Here is a 12737-nt window from a genome sequence, read left to right as displayed (position 1 = left end):
ATCTCTTCTCGGGTTGGATATTGAACATAACCACTGGACATAAATAGAAAGTGAAGTTGTGCAAAAAGTGCTATAGTGCTACAAACATATCTCCTTTAGCATTCTTCTACCCCCCCGACTCGAGTTTCGGACTTGTCTTCGTCAGGAGGGGTACTAGGAGCATAAACAAATTACAAAACTTAAATTACTAACAAAGTTTTTAAAACCATGTTATCATTCCAATAATTTTGACATACTTCTCAAATTACTAAGGTGCATTACAAATAATCTAGAACCTCTAACATACATTGAAAACTTACATTCATACCTGTTTCTCGGTTTGCAATGCCTGGGGAGAATGAACAATGCCGGATACTCTCTCTACTAAAAACCTCTTAAATAGTCTATATACCCCCCTAACCGGAAGGACTCCCTCTGACCCAGAACTAAGACTTTCACAACAATGTCCATTCAACTTCCACATTTAACCCTGTATATTGAATGTACTGTAATTCTTCACTATTACCTGTAATTAACTCTTCTCCTGTAATGTAATTCTACTGGAAATGCCCAGATATCATCTTTATTGTAATCCGCCTAGAACCGTAAGGCACAGGCGGAATAGAAATCCCTAATGTAATGGAATGTAATGTAATCAGTAAAAGTTTTCCAATTAAATATGAAACGTTGCTCCTTGTAGTGTAAAAGCTTGCTTAAATCACCCTGGAAATTTGTTATGTGTATCAAAACTGTATACCGTAATGAATCAATTGTATGGGACTCCTGTAACCAATGGAGTACCAAAGGGGCGGTGACTCGGGCATAACGTATGTTGCTCAAGTGTTCAGTGACCACATTTGCGATGCGGTAATAAATACCTATGGTTTATATCAGGTTGACGGTATTTAAGTTGTTCCCCCAAATTGCTAGATCTTTTAAACGCAAATTTGGGATTAATCTTTCAATCCAGGGTGAACTTGTAATACTGACCAATGTTTTAATATTATTTGTTTTATCGAACTACTCATTGAGTTATAAGGTAAGATGCAAGCTATTTGGGATTCCTGGTCTTGGGTTCCGGGAAGGAGGAGCCAGGGTCGATGACAACTCCTGGCTCTTTTCCATGCCTTTTTAACTATTTTTTTCGGATACCCCCTATCACAGAATTTATGATACACGATGTTAGCTTGTTTAGTAAAATCCTCCTCCTGCGAACAAATGCATAAAATAAAAAGGAGAAAGATGCCGAGCCGTCAGAGGAGGAGGAGGAGGAGGAAGAAGAGGAGAAGAACCGCAGCCTGGGTGGTTCCCTGGTACTGCTGCTCCTGTCTTAGCAGCTGCCGGAGCAGGGCTCGGTACCGCTGCAGCTCACTGCCGTCGCCTTCGAGACGCAAGAAGCCGGCGTGGCATTGCTCTGTGGAGCAAAAGCAGCGAACCGGCAGGCGGTGTTCGCCATGCTTTCCCAAGCCTATAATGGTGGTGGTGGAGGAGGGCCTCGCAGCTCCGCAGCGTCCCAGTGCACACCCCATTACCTGCAGAAATGTAAACACCACCAGTTCCAGCCGCACCAGTACGCACACGTAGACCCCGCTTCCCCAGGGATCGCCACGCCTGACGACCCTGCCTCCTGGAGCGCCATACGCACACACACACAAATTAACATACAGGCGTGCGAGCTGCACAGAAATAGCCCCGCCTCGAGCGAACATGTTCACCGTCCCATCTCCGGAGGAAGGCACGCTCGCTCACCAGTACCTTCTTCAGATCCCGTAACCTCGCAACAAGGACACGCTCCCAGAGGTATCTGACTGCTCATTTTGCGAGTTAAATTTTGCCGGAGTGTTTTACTCGTCTTGCAAAACACTCACAAACCGAACTTTGACTGTATATTACATCTTAGGGCATGGTTAGTCCATGTTTGAAGCCTAGATTGTCTAGTCCAAGCACTGTCAACTCACTATTAACGTTAGTAAGCGTGAGAGAACTGAGTGGCACCTCAGATTTCTCCAGATGTGCTATGAAGTTTATAAAATGTATAGAGATACTTTCCTGAAATACTGTGTTACGGCATTTGTCTTAGAACGTTTTGGTTTGCTCATAAACGGTTTCATCGGATGCTCAAATGTACAAATTCTTCGTTAATGCAACAAATCGGTGCATTGAGCTAAATCCAAATAAATAAATATTTTTTAAAAAATTCTGTTCTATTTTAGTGGTATTATTTCATGGGAGAATCTGTAACTTTTGAAGATGGGCTTATTGATTCCATTATTATACCAGAGGCCGGTGGAAAGCAATTAATCCCCATTTTTATTGGACTAGGCCATTAAGGAAGAAGCTTTCCCACAGTGGCCTTCTATTGTGCGGCAGCCTCCAGATGCTCCGCTGCCCTGTCACAGCTTAATGGGACACACTTCTCTTGTTTGGGGAACTGATCTGATTGGTCGCCGAGTGTGGGAAACAGCTTTGAGCAAGAGACCCACACTTTAGTATGCGGCTGGAGGAGTATAAATAGGGGACGGGGGTCCCTCCATCAGACACTGATCACTTGGGTTTTACTTGCTCCAGTTCTTACATACTGCAACTCTTCGAGAGATGGCGGGTCGCAAGAGCTCAGCTCGGGATTCCGAGAGCAGCACAGAGAGAGCAATTAAAAAGGTAAGAGCTGCCCTTTGGCTCCTTCCCTTGGTGCATCGTGTCAGAGAGATGCCCGACTGTCGCTCGCAGCTCCTGGTTTTCAACTTTGGGGGGGTCTCATGGCTTCTTTTGTGTCTCTTTGCAGCTGAGGAAGCCGGCCGTGGAGAAGCTGAGGAGGGATCGCATCAACCACAGCATCGAACAGCTCAGGCTCTTGCTGGAGACGGAGCTCCGGAGACATCAGCTCCCTTCCAAGCCAGAGAAAGCCGACATCCTAGAAATGGCAGTGAGCTACCTGAGGCGGCGCCAGCAGGGGGCAGCAAAGAGTAAGTGCTCGGCTGTACTGAGTTAAAGTCCCGAATAAGCTCCAAATAATCTTTCCCTGGTATATTTAGGAGTCAGATGTACTAAAAATCTTACTTAATTTGGTCCTTTAGTAACTCTAGCCCCTGGTTATTTAATGTACAGCGCTGCTTACATCTGATACCGCTATAGAAATAATAAATAGTAGTAACAGAGTTATTTAAGGCATTATTTAAGAGCCAGCAGCACTAAGATGAAGCCCGGGATATTCTCTGTCCCCGTTTTTTTTTCAGTAGCATAGATACGGGGCAATTAACATTTCTAGTCTTCCCCATCTACCCTTCTCTATGCTCTAACATGTGCAGGGCACTAAGTATCCTTTTCTTTTCCTTCCTAACAGCTGTAACATCTGGCAGTATGGGCTCCAGAGAAGGCTATTGCAGGTGCCTGCAGGACTCCCTTCACTTTCTCTCCCTGGGCGCAGAGACAGAGACTCAGCTGAGGCTACTGAGCGAGCTCCAGAGGTCTCAGGCTGCGGCAGAGGGCCAGGATCACCCTGAGCTTGCAACGTGCCACCCCGTCCGAAAGCAGGCAGCTCAGCCCAGCAGCGAGAGCTTGTGGAGACCCTGGTGAGGAAGAGACAGTCGGAGCAAGGACTTCTGCGCACACCTCGGCTCACCTCCTGGTGCTGGATATGAATTCTTACTTCTGTATTCTGGACATCTTTCAATATACTTATATATATTTTTTTATAAACCAATTCAGTTCAAGAAGGTTCACTAATCAAAGCACCTTCATGTTCTGCTTTAAAGGAGATTATTTAAAGGTTTTCATATCTGTTAAGTCCTTACAGAAGGGAGGCAGTTTATGTGTACAATTCACAGATCGGTTTCTGTGAATGGAATAAGTAATTTCAATTGGAACATAATTTTTTATTTATTTAAAGGTTAGCATGTTTATAACATGGCAGTTTTGCAACATTTGCAAGAGTTCACCTGGTTAAAAGCCGGAGTGGATGTGTTAGGTGTAATACTGTTCACATGCAAGTGAATGGTCACCAATGTCAGACAACAATTGTCCTGTGTTTTTGCTGCCTTCTGAGAAGGTCTAATATTCACCTTTGCTCTAGAGACATCAAAAATGATTTACTCTTTCACCTGTTCATGCCAGGGGTTGCTGAAAAGTTCTCAGCCCGAGAAGAGAACAACACTTTTCGTTTCATTTCTTATCACTGAAACGGAAAGTGTCAAGAAAAGCGTGAAATAACTTGTAAGTTTCATGGCTCTACTTGGTTGGGCTGAGAACTTTTCAGCGGCCCCTCGTATTGTGATGTCATAATGCCTCATTCCACCAATGCCTAAGAGCCGACCTCATTGGTGATGTCACAATGGCTTGGTTTCCTTATACTTGTGCCCATGTACTAGATGCATTTGCCTCATTGAAACGAAAAGTGTGGACTAATTTGCAAGTTTCGTGGCTCCACATCATTCTCTTCTCGATTGGGCTGAGAATTTTTCAGCGGCCCCTCATATGGCATGCGTTTATCTTAAATGAAAAGTATATAAAATACCATTAAAAAGAACTCGATAAGGGACTTCCCATATCTTGTGCCTAAATCCTTTTCTGAAGGCACTGGAATCGAGCGATTGTTCCTCTTTGAGCAAAGATATCTGATTATTCTACAATATTTGTAGAAATGTTGTTCCAGTAGGGAATCATGTTGATTCGAATATTAGTGGGAGATATTATCTCCAGATGTTCTGCTATTGAGTTGAGATGGTTTTCTGTCAGATGGAGGGCTTTATTTTCAAAGGTCCTTTTCCTTATTCTGTTCTATGAAACACAATCTTTATTAAATAAAGACAATTGTTTGGTATCAATTATATTAATGTGCTTTATTGTTGTAATGTCTGCCCTCTGTGAGGGGATTCCTTTGTTTTAGTTTCAAGCTGTGTCATAAAAAAGAGTGTAAATTTATAAAACAAATGCTTTGTCAGCCACAAAAGCAAATTAAAGTATATTTTAAATAAACTGTTTCTCTGTCTTGTTCTTATGTATGTTGGGGGGAGGGAACATAAGACTAGCCTTACTGGGTCAGACCAATGGTCCATCAAGCTAAGTAGCCCGTTCTCACGGTGGCCAATCCTGGTCACTAGTACCTGGCCAAAACCCAAGGAGTAGCAATATTCCATTCAGAATCCTAAAGAATAGAAAGATTCTGGAATCCCAAAGAGTAACAAAAGATTCCGGAACCCCAAAGAGTAGCAACATTCCATGCTACCGATCCAGGGCAAGCAGTGGCTTCCCCTGTGTCTTTCTCAATAACAAACTATGGACTTTTCCTCCAGGAACTTGTCCAAACCTTTCTTAAAACCAGCTATGCTCTCCGCTCTTACCACATCCTTGCTCCGCTAAGGAAGGGATATGCCAGGTGTCCAGAGAAGTCAATTCTCTCAGCACAAAAGACTGAATAATATCTGAAAACACTGTTTAGTCTCTTTTTCTCACCCCTTCCCCCCCCCCCATCCCTGGAAGCTGTCCAAAAGAAATGAGCCACATTAACTCAGCCCCTTCAGCACTTCCGGTAGCAGTATGCCTATCTGTCCTGTAAAATTAATCTGATGAGGCATTAAATATTTAATATAGTTGACAATATGTTCACATATACTTCAGATTTCCAAAAATATTCAACACAGACTTTAATGAAAATATTTCTCTGCAATAATGCAGACAGCAGGGAAGTTTGCTGCTCTGTGCCATCTTACTGTTCAAAGCCAGTTAAATGGACTGTATTGAGGAGAAATTTAACTTATTTGCAGGCTGTGAGACCTTTCAAAAGCCAAGCGCAATATTGATTCAGAAATTAGTTTTGCGTGAACATTGCCGATCACATGGGTTCCTTCTTCACGTGTCAGGGCAGTTGTGTTCATCGAGTGTACGAGGGGCCCTTTGAAGAGACCTCACAGCCCAGCCAAGAAGAGAAACGGGCGGAGCCTTGAAAGTTACAAGTTATTCCACACTTTTCTTGACACTTGTCGCTTCAATGATATGATATGAAATGAAACGAAAAGCGTCAGGAAAAGTGTGCGGTAACTTGTAAGTTTCGTGGCTCCACGTGTTTCTCTTCTTGGGTGGGCTGAGAACTTTTCAGCAACCCCTCAAAAAGAGTGCATTACTATTAAATCATTTTATTAGAACTCTTTTTTATTTTTTTGTAAATTCTTTATTCATTTTGAAAACTTTCAGTAAGTGCAATACAAGATAAAAACATTTTACACTTTAAGATCACTTAATATTCTATCAGAAACTAATTCAAATCAAATATCCCACCCCCCACCCCCAAATATCCAACAATTATCTTCAATTATAAGAAAACAAAAATTATCCCCCCCCCCCATCTTGGATGTGTATGTTCAAAGGGAATACTCAGGGCATGGGATATCGGTGAATTATAGAACCCACTTTCTAACTTGCAGTAAGGTTTTGTAGTTACCCTGAGTTAATAAGGGCCATATTTAATCTATATATATAAAATCGGAGGTATGTATGTGTGTGTGTATGTGCCGCGATCACGCAAAAACGGCTTGACCGATTTGAACGAAACTTGGTATGCAGATCCCTCACTACCTGGGGTGATATGTTCTGGGGGTCTCGCGGCCCACCTGCACACGTGGGCGGAGCTACAAACAGAAAATCAGATTTCACCCATTCATGTCAATGGAAAAAATGTAAAAAGCTGCCTTTCTCACTGTAATTCAAAAACGGCTTGACCGATTTGAACGAAACTTGGTATGCAGATCCCTCACTACCTGGGGTGATATGTTCTGGGGGTCTCGCGGCCCACCTGCACACATGGGTGGAGCTACAAACATAAAATCAGATTTCACCCATTCATGTCAATGGAAAAAATGTAAAAAGCTGCCATTCTCACAGTAATTCAAAAACGGCTTGACTGATTTGAACGAAACTTGGTATGCAGATCCCTCACTACCTGGGGTGATATGTTCTGGGGGTCTCGTGGCCCACAACTCTATGTTGCTTGCTCAAGGGTGGCTTCACCCAAGAATTTATATGTTCTTGCTCCAGGAGGTGAAACTAAAAATGTTGTTTATAATCACGTTTTGCGTTAGTTGTATTGTATTCATTTTGTCAAATATTTCACATTATAATTTGAATATTGTACTTTTTATTAAGCTGTAAAAAAATAATTTCATTCACCACTATAAAGTATCTTTATTTGAATCCATTTACAGTGTTATTGCTATAATTAAATACCCGTGCAACGCCGAGGCATCAGCTAGTATGTGATAATACAGCAAAGCCTGCGCATTAACTTTTGAAGGCGTTTCCTTCAACTAGTTATTCGGTTAATGCAGAGAAAACGGAGTTATCTGCCATCTTTACAGTATGTGTTGGGGCCAATATGGGGGGGTGGGATACCTGGGAGGGGATCTGACTGGAAGAGGGGTCATTGGAAAGTGGGTGCTGATTGTGGAGGGGAGGCTTTCTGATGGGTGGGGACAGGATGATCATGATTGCTAATCCCACCTCAAGAAGTGGCATTACCTGCACCTGCATTACCAGCAGTCAAAAAAAGATCGTTTCAAGTTTATTTAAAACTAGTCTTATAGTCCGTTACATTAACGGGTGCTAGAATATATGTGTGTGTGTCTGTCTTTATTTCTTTTTCTCTCTCCTTAGCCGCTTTCTGTATTTCTGTCTTTCTTTTTTTTTTTTTCCTTGGCTGTCCACCACCACCCCTTGTCTGCTCCCCCTGTCCATTCTCCCTTCCTTTTACCTCCCCTGTGTCACCACTACTCCTTCAATGCTCCCCTTATCCAGCAGCAGCCCTTCTCCCTTTGTTTTACCTCCCCCTATCATCACCTCTTTGCTGCTCCCCCTGTCCAGCAGTACGCCTCCCTTCCTTTTTCTGCCCCCATGTCTATCAGCACCTCTTCCCCTGTGCATCCCTGCTCCCCCTATCCAGCAGTACGTCTTCCTTTCTTTTTCTGCCCCCCGTCCATCAGCACCTCTTCCCCTGTGCATCCCTGCTCCCCCTATCCAGCAGTACGTCTCCCTTCCTTTTTCTGCCCCCCATCAATCAGCACCTTTTCCCCTGTCCATCAGCATTCCTTACCTCCTTTAGCATCTGCCCTCACCAGGGCCGCTCTGCCCTGGTGAGGCTCTGCGAAGCCTCGGCAGAAGGGGGAAGGGGCATTGCGCGGGGGCGGAGTCTCTGCAACCCGGTAGAGCATTTAGAGCCTTTTGCCTCAAGCTGCCGCGGCCTCCTCCCGGCAGCCGCCGCTCCGCACTGCCTTTCTCCTCAAGCCGCCGTGGCCTCCTCCCTCATGCGCCTTAGCGCGCATGCGCACTCTGCCGGCCACATCCCGACAGATCAGGACTCAGGGAACACGGGATTAGAGTGCGCATGCGCGCTTAGCATATTATTATTACAGATATTTGATTTGATCGCAAAATCCAAATCCAATGCGATTTACACTTAGTTATAAAATTGGGTTTAAAAAAAACCCCCATAAGTCATAATACTTAAACTAAACAGTTTACATGTGAAAAAGGGAGGGAAAAAAATTAAAGGATTAAATACAATTCATAAAAACAAATAAAAATGGTTAAGTAACGAAAGAAGAGGTTGGGGGAGGTTACCCACTTAATTTCTGCTTACCAGCACTACTAGTCCTCTGTAAAGTATCCTTTGAAATGATTCAGTTAAAAGCGTCCTTAAAAAGCCAGCTTTTTAGAAGACTTTAAAAACCAGAACAGTGGTGGTTCACTCCCTTCTTATCAGCCCCCTTCCCTTCAGATTCTCCTGAACACAAGTACCTCTCTTTCGAAGCACCCCCTTCTGATCACCCCAAACACAAATACTCCCTTTTCTAATCCCTCTTCAACAGGCTCTACCCCGTTCCTGACCCCCCCCCTCTCTGACCTCCTCAAACAAAATTATCCCCTTTTTCAATACCCCCATAATACCGAATTAGAAGAGCCAATAAGCATCAAACCTGTAATACTATCTCCCTTTTGCAAAACCGCACATGTGGTTAATAGCGCCGGCTGGCACGCCAAATGCTCTGCGCTGCTCCGATGGTCATAGAGTTCTTACGGAGTGTTGGAACAGTGCAGAGCATTCAGCACGCCAGACAGTGCTAAACACCTCTTGCGTGGTTTTCTTAAAAAGGAGGGGGGTATGTTTGTCAAACTATGGCATCCTTTTATTAAGGTGCGCTAACCGATTTAGCGTGTGCTAAAGATTAGCACACGGTAAATTCTAAGGCGCCCATAGAGTATAATGGATGCCATCAGAAACCGTCGGCACAATGTGCGGCAGCGGCAAAGAAAGCAAATAGAATGTTAGGCATGATAAAGAGTAGATCGGAGAAAGTTATAATGCCGCTTTATAGGGCAATGGTCAGACCCCACTTGGAATACTGCGTCCAACATTGGTCTCCCAACCTATGGAGAACTTGGAATACGAGGAACGACTTAAGAGACTGGGATTGTTCTTCCTTGAGAAAAGGAGACTGTGAGGGGATATGATCGAGATTTTCAAAATACTGAAAGGAATCGACAAAATAGAGCAGGAAAAAAAAATTATTTACAGTGTCCAATGTGACACGGACAAGAGGACATGGACTGAAGCTAAGGGGGGACAAGTCCAGGACAAATATCAGGAAGTTCTGCTTCACGTAACGAGTGGTGGACACCTGGAATGCTCTTCCAGAGGAGGTTACAATGTCCAATGTGACACGGACAAGAGGACATGGACTGAAGCTAAGGGGGGACAAGTCCAGGAGAAATATCAGGAAGTTCTGCTTCACGCAACGAGTGGTGGACACCTGGAATGCTGTCCCAGAGGAGGTTATTGCGGAATCCACCGTCCTAGGATTCAAAAGCAAACTAGATGCACATCTCCTTACGAGAGGCATAGAAGGATATGGGTGACTAAAAATTACCATGTAAATAAATGATTTAATTACTACCAAAATGAAGGAAAGAATCTCAGAATTGCCACCCCAAGGATCATAATGCTATCATCCATATAAGGAATTGTGGCTAGGGTTTCTTTCATAGATCCAAAACCTTCATGTATTAACTTGACTTATTCCGTCATTCATTTATAAATGACGGAAATGAATGACGGAATAAGTCAAGTTAATACATGAAGGTTTTGGATCTATGAAAGAAACCCTAGCCACAATTCCTTATATGGATGATAGCATTATGATCCTTGGGGTGGCAATTCTGAGATTCTTTCCTTCATTTTGGTAGTAATTAAATCATTTATTTACATGGTTTTTTTTCTCTCTACTTTGATTAACCTTTCGTGGATCTGTTTATCTGTGGTTAATTTTTCTTTTTTTTAATTATCTTTTTGATTGACTAAAAATTACACCAGGTGTACACCTGGCAGGGCCTCCGCGTGTGCGGATCGCCGGACTTGATGGACCAAAGGTCTGATCCGGAGATGGCGATTCTTATGTTCTTACTAGTCATTAAGCCCGTTACATTAACGGGTGCTAGAATATATGTCTGCCTGTCTTTGTGTCTCTCTCCCTGGCCCCCTTTCTCTGTCTTTCTGACCCTCTCCCTTCCCCTCCAGGTCCCTGTGCAGCAGTAGCAGCATTTTCACCCACCTCCCTTCCCTACTCTTACCAGATGTGGCTCCTTTTGGTCCCTCCCCCTTCCCTCCCGCGGTCTAGCCTGCTCAAAGGGCCCCCCCTTCCCTTATCGAGTTTCCCGCAGGCAAGCCAAGCTTCTTACCTTTTTTTTTTTCAGTCTGTTTCCCTCCCTCAAATGGCTCGTGGCTGGAGTCTCTTTGGCGCGTCCCTGCCCGGCCCCTGGTCTGGCCTAATCCGGGCAAGTATCGCTGCGGCTCCTCACGATCCCCATCAGCATCGGAAGCCTTCTCCGACGCTGGTGCGGCTCATGAGAGGAGCCGACACCGCTGGTGCGGCTCATGAGGGAGTCCAACGCTGGCAGCCATTCTTTTCTAGGTAAGTGCTGGGGACTCGCGCATGCGCACTCCTGCGGCCACGGAACTACATCTCACAGATCAGAGATCTTGGAAGCAAGCAGTATGAGTGCGCATGCGCGGCTAGCTTTTTATTATATAGGATGAATAGCAAGATTCCGGAATCCCAGAGAGTAACAAGATTCTAGAATCCCAAGGAGTAGCAACATTCTATACATAATCTCGAGAGGCATAGAGGGATATGGGTGACTAAAATTACGCCAGGTGTACACCTGGTTGGGCCTCCGCGTGTGCGGATCGCCGGATTCGATGGACCGAAGGTCTGATCCGGAGATGGCGGTTCTTATGTTCTTATAGCATTTAGCGCGCGCTAATCTTTAGTGCATGCTACATCGGTTAGTGCGCCTTAATAAAAGGACCCCCTGTGTTTTACCATGCTTTGTTGACTATATTTTCGCCATCCGTGTCAAGGTCCTGCCATCACTTTATAGAAATACACTTTATTATCCCCCCCTCTCTTTTGCTAAGGTGCGCCAAACGCTAACGCGTCCCTAGACTAACATGCACGCGTTAGCGTTTAGCGTGCGCTAAAATGATTAGTGCACCTTAGCAAAAGAGGACCGATGAATGTCAACTTGTAACCCGTTCTGAGTTCTTCTGGGAGGACTGGAGATGAAACGAAATAAATAAATAAAATAATGAATTTCAAATCTGTTTATATTTATTGTCATTCACAAGCGAAGAAGGGTAGAAAAATAACAAATGTTTGAAACCAGCAAGTGACCAGGTAACAAAACAAAGCTTGCTTGCCCTTTTACAAACTCAGAATCTTAATGATTGTTTTATACTGGTTTTTTTTTTTATTTCTTTATTTTATATAACACCTGCAAGCCCAAACGTTAGCAAAGCAGTAAGCACTTTTATGTCCCTGGAGGGCTCACAATCTTAAGTTAAGAGATCAGAAGAAGCTGCGGTGGGATTTCAGTTGGGCTCTTCTAAACCATTAGACTTCTCTTCCCTGGTTTTTTATAAGGAAAATGCGTTAAAAGCAGATACAGTACAATGAGGATCTTAGACAAGGCAAAGATGGATTCACCGAGCTTCCCCCCCACCTCAGACATAGGACTTTTTTTTTTTTTAAGTACCCTGCTTTGATGTCATAGCTAACAGGGCAGATTATAGCAAGTGCTATCAATAATTAAGAATAAATGTCTCTTTAGGCAATCAGACCCAAAGATTTTCTTTCTTTCTTTTATTAAAAACAAAATCACGATGCCTTGTATGGTAATATACAAAATATATACAGGGGTGACCAGTTCAAACTGTTGGTATTGTAGAGTGACTGAAGTGGTCAGTGAAACAAAATAAAGTCACTGCTGAATCATTAAGCAATGTAATTTGTGCATTCAAGAGACTTATTCTTTACTTAGAACTCTGCTCAGAGACATGAAGGCTGATTGCTCCGCCTCACCACCCAATCATTGCAGTGTTCATATAGTGGTAATATAGCAAATAGATTCTTTTATCCTACAAATACTGTAGAACAGTCGGCACATGAAAAAAAAATATCTACATGATCTTAATTTATATAGGACATGCCAGACATACCCAGCACTGCAAAGAGACACATAACCAATGAAGAAATTATACTGTACTCTGAAAACTTATCTTTAAAGGGAAAACACAGCATCAAAAAGTCACTCATTTCAGGTATTTTATTTTGTGTCTTATCCAGCGATAGGTAATGCAAAGTAGAGAATGACACGGGGACAAAATTTTCCCCGTCCCCGCAGGAACTCATTTTCCCGTGCCATCCCTGCCCCATTCC

At 43.6% G+C, this 12737-nt stretch overlaps 1 protein-coding gene across 1 annotated transcript in view; it reads left to right on the top strand.

Annotated features, from left to right (window-relative positions):
* The first annotated feature begins 2574 nt into the window (after window positions 1–2574).
* Window positions 2575–12737, top strand: part of LOC117349156 (transcription factor HES-5-like) — a 33377-nt gene continuing 23214 nt past the window's right edge. Inside the window, exons 1-2 of the mRNA XM_033922255.1 lie at window positions 2575–2637; window positions 2762–2942. Coding sequence (XP_033778146.1) covers window positions 2575–2637; window positions 2762–2942 — 244 coding nt within the window. The remainder of the gene's footprint in view (window positions 2638–2761; window positions 2943–12737) is intronic.

The sequence above is a fragment of the Geotrypetes seraphini genome, chromosome 15 (assembly GCF_902459505.1).
Source record: "Geotrypetes seraphini chromosome 15, aGeoSer1.1, whole genome shotgun sequence".
Taxonomy (NCBI): Eukaryota; Metazoa; Chordata; class Amphibia; order Gymnophiona; family Dermophiidae; genus Geotrypetes; species Geotrypetes seraphini.
The sequence above is the reverse complement of the archived record's forward strand: the minus strand, read 5'-3'. Positions and strand labels throughout refer to the sequence as shown.